Source organism: Octodon degus, unplaced genomic scaffold (assembly GCF_000260255.1).
Source record: "Octodon degus isolate 3935 unplaced genomic scaffold, OctDeg1.0 scaffold00019, whole genome shotgun sequence".
Taxonomy (NCBI): domain Eukaryota; kingdom Metazoa; phylum Chordata; class Mammalia; order Rodentia; family Octodontidae; genus Octodon; species Octodon degus.
In genome coordinates, this window is record NW_004524595.1 from 6,693,023 (window position 1) to 6,704,830 (window position 11,808).

General features: G+C 36.4%; 1 protein-coding gene and 1 non-coding gene across 24 annotated transcripts in view; one reads left to right on the forward strand and one right to left on the reverse strand.

Annotated features, from left to right (window-relative positions):
- Dtnb (dystrobrevin beta) overlaps nucleotides 1-11,808 on the forward strand; it is a 439,182-nt gene that overhangs the window by 89,051 nt on the left and 338,323 nt on the right. For all 23 annotated transcript variants that reach the window (XM_023711049.1, XM_023711053.1, XM_023711057.1 and 20 more), the window contains exon 4: nucleotides 646-859. In XM_023711049.1, the coding sequence (XP_023566817.1) occupies nucleotides 646-859 (214 nt within the window). The remainder of the gene's footprint in view (nucleotides 1-645; nucleotides 860-11,808) is intronic.
- On the reverse strand, nucleotides 7,156-7,266 carry LOC111815667. Its single transcript, XR_002820328.1, has one exon. It is a non-coding gene; the product is annotated as a U6 spliceosomal RNA (small nuclear RNA).

Genomic DNA, 11,808 nt, shown 5'->3' on the forward strand with positions numbered 1-11,808 from the left:
GACCAAGGTAAAGCAGGACCTATGCAACAAGAGTTGTAGCTTTTTGGTCTGAGAAGGTCAGTGAAATCCCCTCAGGATTTATCCTGAGTTCCTGTACCTCAGATTGTATTGTTTTTTAGGGGAGGTTTATTTTTTGTTTTTGGTGCCGAGGACCAAACCCAGGGCTTCCAGCTTGCTAGGAAGCATTCTACCACTGAGCCAAATCCCCAGCCCCCAAGAATGTTGTGTTGTGTTGGGTCATGTCCTCTCCTTTCTTCCTTGCTTTCTTTCTTTCATTCTTTTTTTTTCTTTTATAAATATATTTAGTACAGGGTCTACAGGGTCTCACTATGCAGCTCAGACTTGTAGTGACCCTCTTGTTTTCAGCCTCCCCAGTGCTGGAATTACAGGCATATGCCACCACCCCCAGTCTCAGTGGCTGGCTCAGCATGCCTGAGGTTGGGGCCAGAATGGCATGTTCAGGTATCGAACCCTGAACCCTGGTCCCTGTGCTTGCCTAGGCAGGTGCTTAGTTGCTGAGCTATCTCACTGGCTCTGAGAGTTTCTTTTTAATCTTAGAGACTGGTTGATAAATTAAAATGTCTTAATTGTGAAGGTGGTACAGTACTTTAAAATTATTGACAGTCTGTTTTCTTCATGTTTTAGTTCATCTTGTTGATATCTGGAACATGATTGAAGCCTTCCGAGACAATGGCCTTAATACACTGGACCATACCACTGAGATAAGTGTATCCCGCCTTGAAACTGTCATCTCATCCATCTACTATCAGTTGAATAAGCGCCTTCCTTCTACTCATCAAATCAGTGTGGAACAGTCTATCAGCCTTCTCCTCAACTTTATGATTGCTGCATATGACAGGCTAGTACCTTACAGGCTTGTTAGTTCATTTTAATGATAACTATCTTTTGGTCACTTTTCTTCCATACTGTACTGCCTAAGGTTATCAAGTTAGAATCATAGTTAAAAGGGAAATTATTCAGTATTAAGTCCCTTTTAAGACTGGTAAGTAGTGATTGGTTGTCTGGGGATGTCATGTATTAAGTTCTTTAATAATATAAAGAATCACAACATTTAAAACATTCTGTTTGGTAAAATTTTAGAAGGGTTTTTTTTTTTTTTTTTTTTTTGGCTGGCTCAGGCTACCTTAAGGGCAGGTCTAGTAAGGCATGTGGAGGATTGAACTATGGTATCCTGCGCTTGACTGTGTTTGCATGAGCAGGTGCATAAACAACTGAGCTAACTGGCAGGCCCCCTGTTTGGTAACATTTTAGGTACCTTAATGTAGTTGTACTCTTTCTAGTTAAATATATCTAAGTTGTGAATGAGATAGTTTTCTAGCTAACTTTAATTCTAAGTTTTAAAATTCTATAATATAAAATAATTGTGGACTCAGCCATCTTGTTTTCTCTTTTAAGTGCCTAGGAACCTATTTTAAAGTTTTTCAATGAAGGACATTGTCTTTTAGGCCATAAACAAAAGAGAACTAGTTGAATATATCTCAAATTAAAATGGAAGTGATTTGCTATATTGTGCTCATAGAGAATAAAGTTGAAATTATTTAAAAAATATAGTATCAAACAGAATAAATCATAAAGGATGGAAGCAAGGAAGTTCATGGTAATATTCCAAGAACCAACAATTCATGTTTCTGATTCTTGCTATTCTGTTGGCTGTTTAATTTGGTTGGATTTATTTTCCCTGCTTCATTTTTTTCCTCTGTATGGACTTATTTCAAGTTCATACATACATTTGTGAAATGTTATTAAATTATACTTTATAGTAGTTAGGATTCCAGATTAGTGATAGAATCATAGATGTGTCAAAGTAAAATCATAATTGAGGAACTCAGTAAAGTTACTGTGTTTTTGTTTTCAAATTAGATATAATATTTGTATAATAGAAAATTATATAAGGGAAAATAAAATTTTCAAAATAAGAATATAAAGAGAAGTTTGGAATAAGAGTATCTCAGAATCCTTTTTTTTTTTTTTTCCTCCTTTCTTTCTGTATTTTTAGGGAAGGGTCTACAGGGTGTTCAGGGTCTCAGTACTAGATCGGACTCATAGTGATCTGCCTGTTTACAGCCTCCTAAGTGCTGGGATTACAGGCGTGTGTCACCACGCTCAGTCTGAATTGCTATCTCAGCATGCCCTGGGGGTGGGGCCGGCACCGCTGGCCTGGGGATTGAACCCCTGGCCCCTGCACCTGCTTGCAGGCACTTTAATCCGCTGAGCTATTTGGCCAGCCTGGTGATGCTATCCTTATTTGTGTTATTTCCTTGCTTCTGAAAAAATAGGTTCTTTTCACATATATAGACATAAAGTATTGTTTTCTTTGTTTGTCTGTTTATTTTGTGATACTGAAATCAAATTCCAGGCCTCTCATATACTAGGCAAGCAGTGTAGCACTAAGCTATATCCCCATCCTGTGTATTCTTTAGTTTTAATTATTTTTTCTAACTATAAAAAGGTGTCACACTGTATGTACTATTCCTTGATTTACTTTTTTTCACCTATTAAATATATTTTAAAGACAAATTCATGTTGCATGTATTCACAGTTTATTTTCATGTTGTATACTAGTCTCTTGTGTCAGTGTACTGTTTTGACTTCTCCCATGCTTGAAATTTTCTTATATGTGTTATTTGTGTGCATGGGCTGCTTTGTGCTTATTTTGAGGAATAGATTTGTTGAGTTGTATAGTATGTTCAGCTTTAAAAGATAATGTCAAATTATTTTTCCAAATTATACCAGTGGGTGTGATATCCTTTTTATAGCTTTAGAATTTTCAGGCTTTTATGAATTTTTTTTTTTTTAATTAATGTATTTGGTAGTGTCACTGTGCAGCTTAAACTCTAGTGATCCTCCTGTTTCAGCCTCCCCAGCACTGGGATTACAGGCATGTGCTACCATGCCTGGTCTCAATGGCCTGCTCAGTGTGCCTGGGGGCAGTACCAGCATGGCCTGTGGTGCCAGGGATGGAACCCTGGTCCCTATGCTTGCCTAAGCAGGCGCTTAGTCTGCTGAGCTTTCTTCCCAGCTTTTTAAGATTTTTAAGAAATGATACCTCATGATTGTCATGATTTGCATTTTTTTGATTACTAAGCATGTATTTATGGTTTTTTTTTTGTCTATATATGTTTCTTCTGTGAAACGACCTGTTTTGGGTCCTTTTTGGGACAGGGACTTACTGTGTAGTTCAGGCTGCCCTTGAACTCACTTTGTAGCCCAGGCTGGCCTCAAATTGGTAGCAGCCTTCCTGCCTCAGCCTCTGGAGTGCTAGAATTAGAGGCTTGCGCCACCACCCCTGGCTGAAATGCCTTTTACTGTCTTTTGTCCATTATTTTATTTATTTATTTATTTATTTATTTATTTATTTATTTATTTATTTTTGGCAGAACTGGGGATTGAACTCAGACCCTTGTGCTTGCCAAGGAAGCACTTATTCTACTGAGCCATCTCCCCAGCCCTTGTCCATTATTTTAGAAGAACTTTTTTTTGTTTTGTTTTGTTTTGATTTGATGGAGTTCTTCAGTTATTCTAGATAATAGTCCCTTGTTGATTTTGTGTTCCACTTTTCTTTTCTCATTTGTAGCTTGACTTCTTTTTTTAAAATATGTTTTTATTGGTACACTTTAATTTTTCAAAATATTGTGTTCTAATGTGGTATTTCATATGCACATATAACATTTTAATCATATTTATCTTTTACTTTCCCTTACACTTCTTCCTGTTCTCCATTCTTCTCTGCTTATCTGATAGTAGACTTTCTACTTTTGTGCCACCCTTTTTTTTTCTTTTGCATGTGGCTGCCTCAGCCCGCCCTGGGGCCCGGGCTGGTGTGGCATGTGGTGCTGGGGCTTGATGGTTCCTGTGTTTGCCTAAGCAGGCGCTTTAGCCCGCTGAGCTAGCCCGCTGAGCTGTCTCGCTGGCCCCTTGTGCCACTTCTTTTTTGATTCAACATACTAAGAAAGGGCTGGGGAAATAGCTCAGTGGTCTAAGCACCTGCCTGGCAAGTGCAAGGACCTAGTTTTGATCCCTACTACCATGTGCAGTACCAGCCCCAGTAACCAGGCATGGTGGCACACGCCTGTAATTCTGGTGCTGGGGAGGCCCAGACAGGAGGATCACTACCAGTCTGAGCTGCATAGTGAGACCCTGTACCAAATAAATAAATGAAAGGTTAAAAAGAAATTTAAGAACATACTAAGAAAAAAATGTGATATTTGTCTTTCAGATCTGCTTATTTTGTTTAACATGATTTTGAGTTCCTTCAGTTTTCCAGCACATGATGTAATTTTGTTATTTATGGCTGAATTCCATTGTGTATATACTCCATAGTTCCTTTATCCATTTGTTTGCTGATGGACACTAGACTGGTTCCATTTCTTGGTATTGTGATTTTTTTTTTTTTTTTCCTTTTGGTGGTGGTACCAGGGATCAAACTCGGAACTTTGCATTTACCAGGCAAGCACTTATTCCACTGAGCTATCTCCTCAGCCCGGTATTGTGATTTTGTACTTCTTTTGAGAATTATCTGCTCAATTCATTTACTTATTTATTTATTTAGATATTTTTGTGACAGGGTCCCCATATGTATGTAGTTCAGGCTGGCCTAGAACTTGCTATTGTCCTCCTGCTTTAGCTTCCTGAATGCTGAGATTACAGGCATGTGTTACCACACCCAGCATTGCTTATTTATTGATAGGACTATTAGTTTTCTTTGTGTTTTTTGATTTGTTCTATATTCTAGATATCAATCCTCTGATGGAAGAGTAGCTGGTAAAGATTTTCTCCCATTTTGTAAGTGTGTCTCTTCACTTTGTTGGTTGTTTTCCTTTTGGAATTAAAGCTTTTTAATTTGATGTAGTTTAGTTTGTTGGTTCTTGCTATTACTTCCTCTGTTATGGGAGTTCTATTCAGGAAGTCTTCACTTGGTATTATGACTTCATTTCCTCTTATACCACAGCATATTCAGTTTCAGGTCTTGTAGATAGATCTTTTGATTTATTTTGAACTGACTTTTGTGCAGGAGGAAAGATAGGGATCTAGTTTCAGTGTTCTACATATGAGTATCCAGTTTTACCAGCACCATCTGTTAAAGAGGCTGTCTTGTCAACAGTGTATGTTTTGTGCCCCTTTAGCAACAAATGACTGTGGTTGCATCTTTGTTTCTGGATTCTCTCTTCTATTCCATTGGTTTACATGTCTGTTTTTGTGCCAATACCATGATGTATTTGTTACTATTGACTCAGTATTATAATTTTTGTTTGTTTTTTATTTATTTGGTAGAGGGTCTTGCTGTGCATCTCTGACTCATAGCAGTCCTCCTATCTTAGTCTCCACAGCGCTGGGATTACAGGCATGCGCCATCATGCCTAGTCCCAGGGCCAGCATGGAATGTGGTACGGGATCAAACCCAGGTCTTTGTGCTTGCCGGACAGATGCTTAGGCTGCTATTATCTCCCCAGCCCTGTTTTTTTTTTTTTTTTTCTTTTCCAAAACAAGGCCTTGTTATGTAGTTCATACTAGCCTTGAATTCATTATATACCCAGGCTGGCCTGGAACTCATGGTAGTCCTCCTGCCTTACCCTCCTGAATGCTGGGGTTACAGGTGTGCACCACCATACCACTTCTGAATAGCTTTTTTTTTTTTCTTTTTTGGCACTGGGGATTGAATGAATAGTTTTAATGAAAATATTTCAAATATAAGGGGCTGGGGAGATGGTTCAATAGAATAAGTGCTTGCCTGGCAAGTGGCAAGGGCCTGAGTTCAATCCCCGGTTTCAGGGGCACGGGGGACAATTTCAAATATATACAGATAAAAACTATCGAAATAAAACTCAAGGTTCTACTTATTCAGCTTCAACAAGTATCACTACCTGGCCGGTCTTATTTGGCCTATACTCCTTCTACCTTCTTTTTTGATAGAAATCTCAGGTGTCATAACATTCATATATATGAATATTTCAGTACATGCATATTTCTAAAATATCACACTCCTTTAAAAATTATAATTATTGAGGATATAGCTCAGTGAACCAGTGCCTGTCTGGTAAGCATGAGGTCCTGAGTTCAATTCCCAGTAACAAACAAACTTGACACTGTAGACTCGTTTCATTATTTCATTTAGGCAAAATATTCAGTAACATCTTAAAATATTCAGTGATTTTTTTTTCCATCTCACTAATTCTTTTATAAACTTTTACTTATTTAGTGTTTTGTTTGATTCAGATTAGGTCCATGTGTTGTGATTGACTAGTATTCTCTTCAGGTTATTATTATTATTATTATTATTGTTTGTTTTTGCCTTTTTAAAAAATTTTATTGATAAACAAATAGTAATGAGACAGTTTCAAAACAGTATAGTAGGACAGTTTCAATAATTAATACATTACATAGTGTTGTCTTTGTAGACGTTATTCATAGTACAAGATGCAGACATAAAAAAAAACTTGGCAACTAGTCCTTGTCATAAAAAAAAAGAAAAAAACACGATGCAGACATGATATCCTGTCCAAACACTGTTAGTACAAATCTTCTCATTGAATTAAGAGAAAGTAGTGTATATCTATCCTATTTTGTATATACAGATACAAAATGGTCCTTCATTTATATCCCCTCTTCAGGTAATTTTCATCTATAGGTTTTCCCTTTGTCTTTCAATATCAGTAGTGGTAAATCAATGGTACAGGTGTTTTATTTTTCTTTTTGTTTTCCCTCATAAGGCAAAAAAGTTTAACATGAGTTTTTTTAAAAACTAAAACTCAATATGCAGGTTTAATTCAGTGTTGGCACTTTAAAATAAATGAGTGGATTTTAGGTTGCAGTTTGGGCACTTGTCTCTAAAAGGTTTGCCCTAACTGCCCTCTCTATATTCTGTGTCTTAGTGATTACAGCATTTGTTCTTGAATTTTCTGTTTCTTTTTCTTTTTCTTTTTTTTCTTCTTTTTTCTGTGTTTTTTAGGGAAGGGTCTACAGGGTGTTCAAAGTTTCACTACTAGATCGTACTTGTAGTGCTTCTCCTGTTTATAGCCTCCCAAGTGCTAGGATTATAGGAGCACACCCATATGCCTCCTCAGTGCACCTAGAGGCGGGGCTAGCACAGCAGGCCTGGGGATCGAATGCTTGGCCCCTGCACCTGCTTGCAGGCGCTTTAATCTGCTGAGCTTTTTGGCCAGACCAAGTTTTCATCCTTGCGCAGGGGCCATGCTAATCTTCTCTGTATCGTTCCAATTTTAGTATATGTGCTGCTGAAGCAAGCACCGGACCAAGTTTTCAAAGCCTAATATTAATTAATATTGTTACTTTCTGGGTAATGAAAAGACTAGCAGGTGCCTCAATTTCATTAATATCTTATGTTTATGTCATTGTGTTTGAATGTATATATATATATTTTTTTTTAACCAAATGGGCATTTTTAAATAGAATTTATCAGTTTAATTTTCATTAAGTGAGGTTAATTGTGTTAAAATAAGGTCTGCTTCATTTTAAATATACTTCATTAGGAATTACTCTATTAGGAATAAGTTTCCTTATGCTTGAGCAACCCTTTGGGTCTTTCTTTTCTGTATGTCAGATTTTGACATATTTTTTAGGTTAATCTCTGTAAAAATTGACCTTCATTCAGTTTTTTTTCTCATTTGTTATATGGGTATTAATAGCAGTTTTGTTTAGCATTTTAAGCATGTTGCTCCATATCTTTCTTTATTTTTGTTCAGAAGTCATTTGTTAATATAATATTTGCTTTTTTAGTGGTGGCCTATCAGTGTCCTCTAGCAACTTTTAGGAGTTTGTTTTTTATTTTAAGCAGTATTACCATGACAAGTCATGGTGTGATTATCTTGTGTTTACTTTGCTTATAATTCATAAAACTTTTTTTTTGGGCAGAACTGGGGATTGAACTCAGGCTCTTGTGCTTGCCAGGGAAGTGCTTATTCTACTGAGCCATCTTCCCGGCCCCTCATAAAACTTTTTGTACAAGTGGTTTGATATATGTCATCCATATGAGTTGTTTCTCTTCATACATTGCTTTTCAGTCCTTTCTGATGAAATGTTAAACACATATGTAGCATCCCTTTGATATAGGAGAAACTCCAACCTGCTAGATGTCAAATACAAGTTTATGTTCTCTATAATTGAAGAATGAATTTTAGGAACAATGGAGATTAAGAGCAGAATATATTTATTAGGGGGAAAGAAAATTTATGTCCAGGAGAGAGAGACAGAAAGGGTCCTAAATGAATTGCCCAGGAACCTGCCTTTTCTAGGGATTTTTTATAGAGCAAATCCATGTGAGGTAGGTCCATGGTAGGAAAAATGGGAAATCGAAAGATGGGCATGAGGTGGGACAAAACTATGGTCAATCAGTAATATTATGAGTATAATTGCTCAGGTAAAATTTATTAAATTGTGATCGAATGGGGGAGCAAGTAATGTGGCAAGCAAGCATGAATACAGAACAGGGACTGCTCCTGTAGGGGGTTGGGTTAGTGGCTCTTCTTGGTTTTCTCAAGGTGATTGATACCTATTTTGAGTATCAATCCCTGATATTTATTCTTAAGAAGTATGTGGTACAGTTGTTTTTTATCTTTTGCCTTAAGGTCTGACCTGCAGTGGAGATGCCTGTCTCTCCTACAGTTGCAAGATCTACTGGCTCCTTCCAGGGCCTACCCCTGTCTGACTGCCTATAGTATTTTATCTAACTTAGTTGCCTGTAACACTTTCTTACCATATCCTCAGTGTTTTTCTTATCATTTGTGAATTTGGCATCTGTTTTCCTCCTGGGGCTTTGTTCTGTATAGTACTTTATTATACCTTCCAGTTTGCTTATTTTCTACTGAGCTGTGTCTAACCTACCCTTAAGCATGTCACATTGTTGGGGGGCCTGCCCCGTAGCTCAGTTCTTTAAGTGGCTGTTTTAACAAAGCAGTCAGGCTCAGGTTGCTGTGGTTCGATCCCCACAACTCAAGCCAACCAAACCTGCCCTGAAGGCATTCGGAACATGTCACATTGTTAATTTTGCTGATTTTTTTTAGTTTGAGAAATTATATATGATAGATTAAAAAAATTTTGCAGTTCTCTATGAAGTATCTTATTACTCTTATTCCTTAAATCTAATAAACATAGTCATTTAAGATCTGTGCTTATAATCTAACATGCATCTTCCCTTTTTTGTACTGTTTGTTATTTCTAGTTTTCATTCATAGTGTCTTATTTCATCTTTTTAAAAATTTATACCAGGTGTAACAGAATACAATTCTTTTTTGTTATATACCAGACAAGACATTATGAAATTATTTCCAGAACTACTTAAAGTCTAGGAAATGTTTTCTCCAGAAAGGAAATATGTTTGGTTTTGCTAAGTGCCTGGAGATCTTATCTGTCCAAGATCATCTCAGTTCAGCTTTTGATTTAGTCCTTGTGGATAACAACCATTTTATGTCTGAACCTCACTCCAGTAGGTTTAGCCTTGGAGTGTTCAACCCAAAGTAACAAAGGCATTGAGGAAGGGAGGTGGTTTCATGAGGATCTCTCCTCCTTTGGCATGTCCAAGGCACCACAAATTTTTCCTGGCCCTCAAAACTGTCAAGAATTACTCTGTACTCTAACCTTTTTGCTTCCTCCTCTGAAAGCAAAAGGTCACTTGCATCAAAAAAGTAATTTTGTGATTGTGTTTGCCTGCTTGGGCCTCCAGCCTTCCTTACATTGAGTAACTCACTTGTTTTTGAGTAACTCACTTGTTTTTATTTGCATTCAAGGAGATTTGAAATTTTTTTTTTTTTTTGTCAGAACTGGGAATTGAACTTAGGCTCTTGCGCTTGCCAGGGAAGGGCGTATTGCACTGAGCCATCTCCTGGGCCCTATATTTGAATTTTTTTTTCTCATGTTTTTTTTCTGGCTCAATAGTCAAGTTGCCAGCTGTTACTGAAAATCGATTATTTCTTCAAATGATTACATTTTTCTTTTTTTCTATTGGCATACTCTTCTTTCATCTCTTAGTATTTCTCACATATAGTTTACCTTCTTTAATTTGTAGTTCTTTTTAGAAGAGTTCATTAGTTTGCTTTGATGCTCATTAATTTGTCTTGTGTCTGGTGCCATGATACTATTTATTATGTGGAATACATATAATAGCTATATCTTTTAATGTTTGCTGTTATATGGTGTATCTGATTCATTCTTTTTATGATTTGTGGTTCTTGTTATATATTGATGTCACTTTTAGTACATTCATTCTGCTTCTTTTAAAGTGCCAAGTCCATTTATTTTAGTAGATCTGTTTTTGAAGCTGGTAGTATTTGGTGTCCAGGAATTTTTGGGTTGGGGCAATGCTGGGGATTGGAGTCAGGTCTTTACAATATGCTAGATAACTGTTCTACCATTGAGCTATAACTTTTGCCCATGATTTTCTTTCTGTTGAGTTACAGTCTTTTATCTGTTGTCTGGTTAAATAAGATATATTTGCTATGGATGTGGGAAAAACTTGGACATGTAGTATGAGGTACACGCAAAGTGAGAAGAAAAGGTGTATGACAATTTATTCTTATTTTTTCCTTTTACATAATTTATCAATTTTTGTTTCATAAATGAGTCAATGGTCTTTACCAAAAGCATTGATTCAGTAGTATGATGAAATTTGACCTTACAAATGAAAGAAACCTGTAAAAACAAAAAAAGTAAAACTGTTCAAACTACTTTTGATAAAATCCACAAAATATATGAGAATTATTATAAGGTCCAGGATTATTGTTACCATCTAAAATAACAATCAGTAGCAAACAGCTATTGTGAATTATTTAAAGATTACTTTAGTGTGCCACTTTATATATATGGGTATGCTCCTTGATTTATGAGTTATATCCTAATAAACATATTACAGGTCGAATTAGTTAACACCTAATCTACTGAACACCCTAGCTAAGCAACATAGTACACTATAGAGTACTGGTTGTTTACCCTTGTGAATAGGCGGCTAACTAGGAACTGATCAGTGACTGATTGTGAGCTGTAGGTGGGTATCTTTCCTGCACAGCACAAAGAGAAGTATTGCATAATGCCAGTCAGCATAAGATCAAAATCTGAAGTTTACTGAATGTGTGTTTGTTCCCTACCAGAATAAAATAAATTACATTAGACCATTTAAAGTGGAAGATCATTTATGTCTAACTCATAATGGATTTATAAAGAATAAATTCCTATGTAGTTTGAAAATGCTCCAAGCAACCATTTTAAAGTCTCATTTTAGCAGTTTAACTTGGATACAATAATTTCCCAAGTCCCTCTTAGTGAACATTTAAAAAAAACATTGTATAAAACAGCAAATACTTGGGCTACAGGAAGCCCTTGGTTTATGTCCAGCACTGCCCCCACATCCCACCAAGCATGAAGCAGAAACAGAGTAGTCTACTTTAAATAAAGAGTCTGGGGTACAGCTTCAAAGTACAGTGTCTGCCTGGCAAGGGTGAGGTTATGAGTTTTAGTCCTAGTACCCAAAACGAAAACAAGCAAACCTCTAAAAACTAATTTTTAAAACAAATGAGTTCCTTAACTGCTGAATCTGTCCAACTAGGAGAATATGGGGTGGACATTGATGATAAATGATAATAATTAGGTTATTGTATTCCTCCTTAGTGATTTTTAAACAAAACTAGGATTTTCTGGTAATATAGATATTTCACATGTTTGCCTGCATCCCTGCTGGGTCTTAGAATTATTCAAGATGACAAGAACAAAGTCAAATAAAATTAGAGTACTTATGCTGAATGGAAAAATTTTCCCTAGCAATAGCATATTTTAACTCTTTTT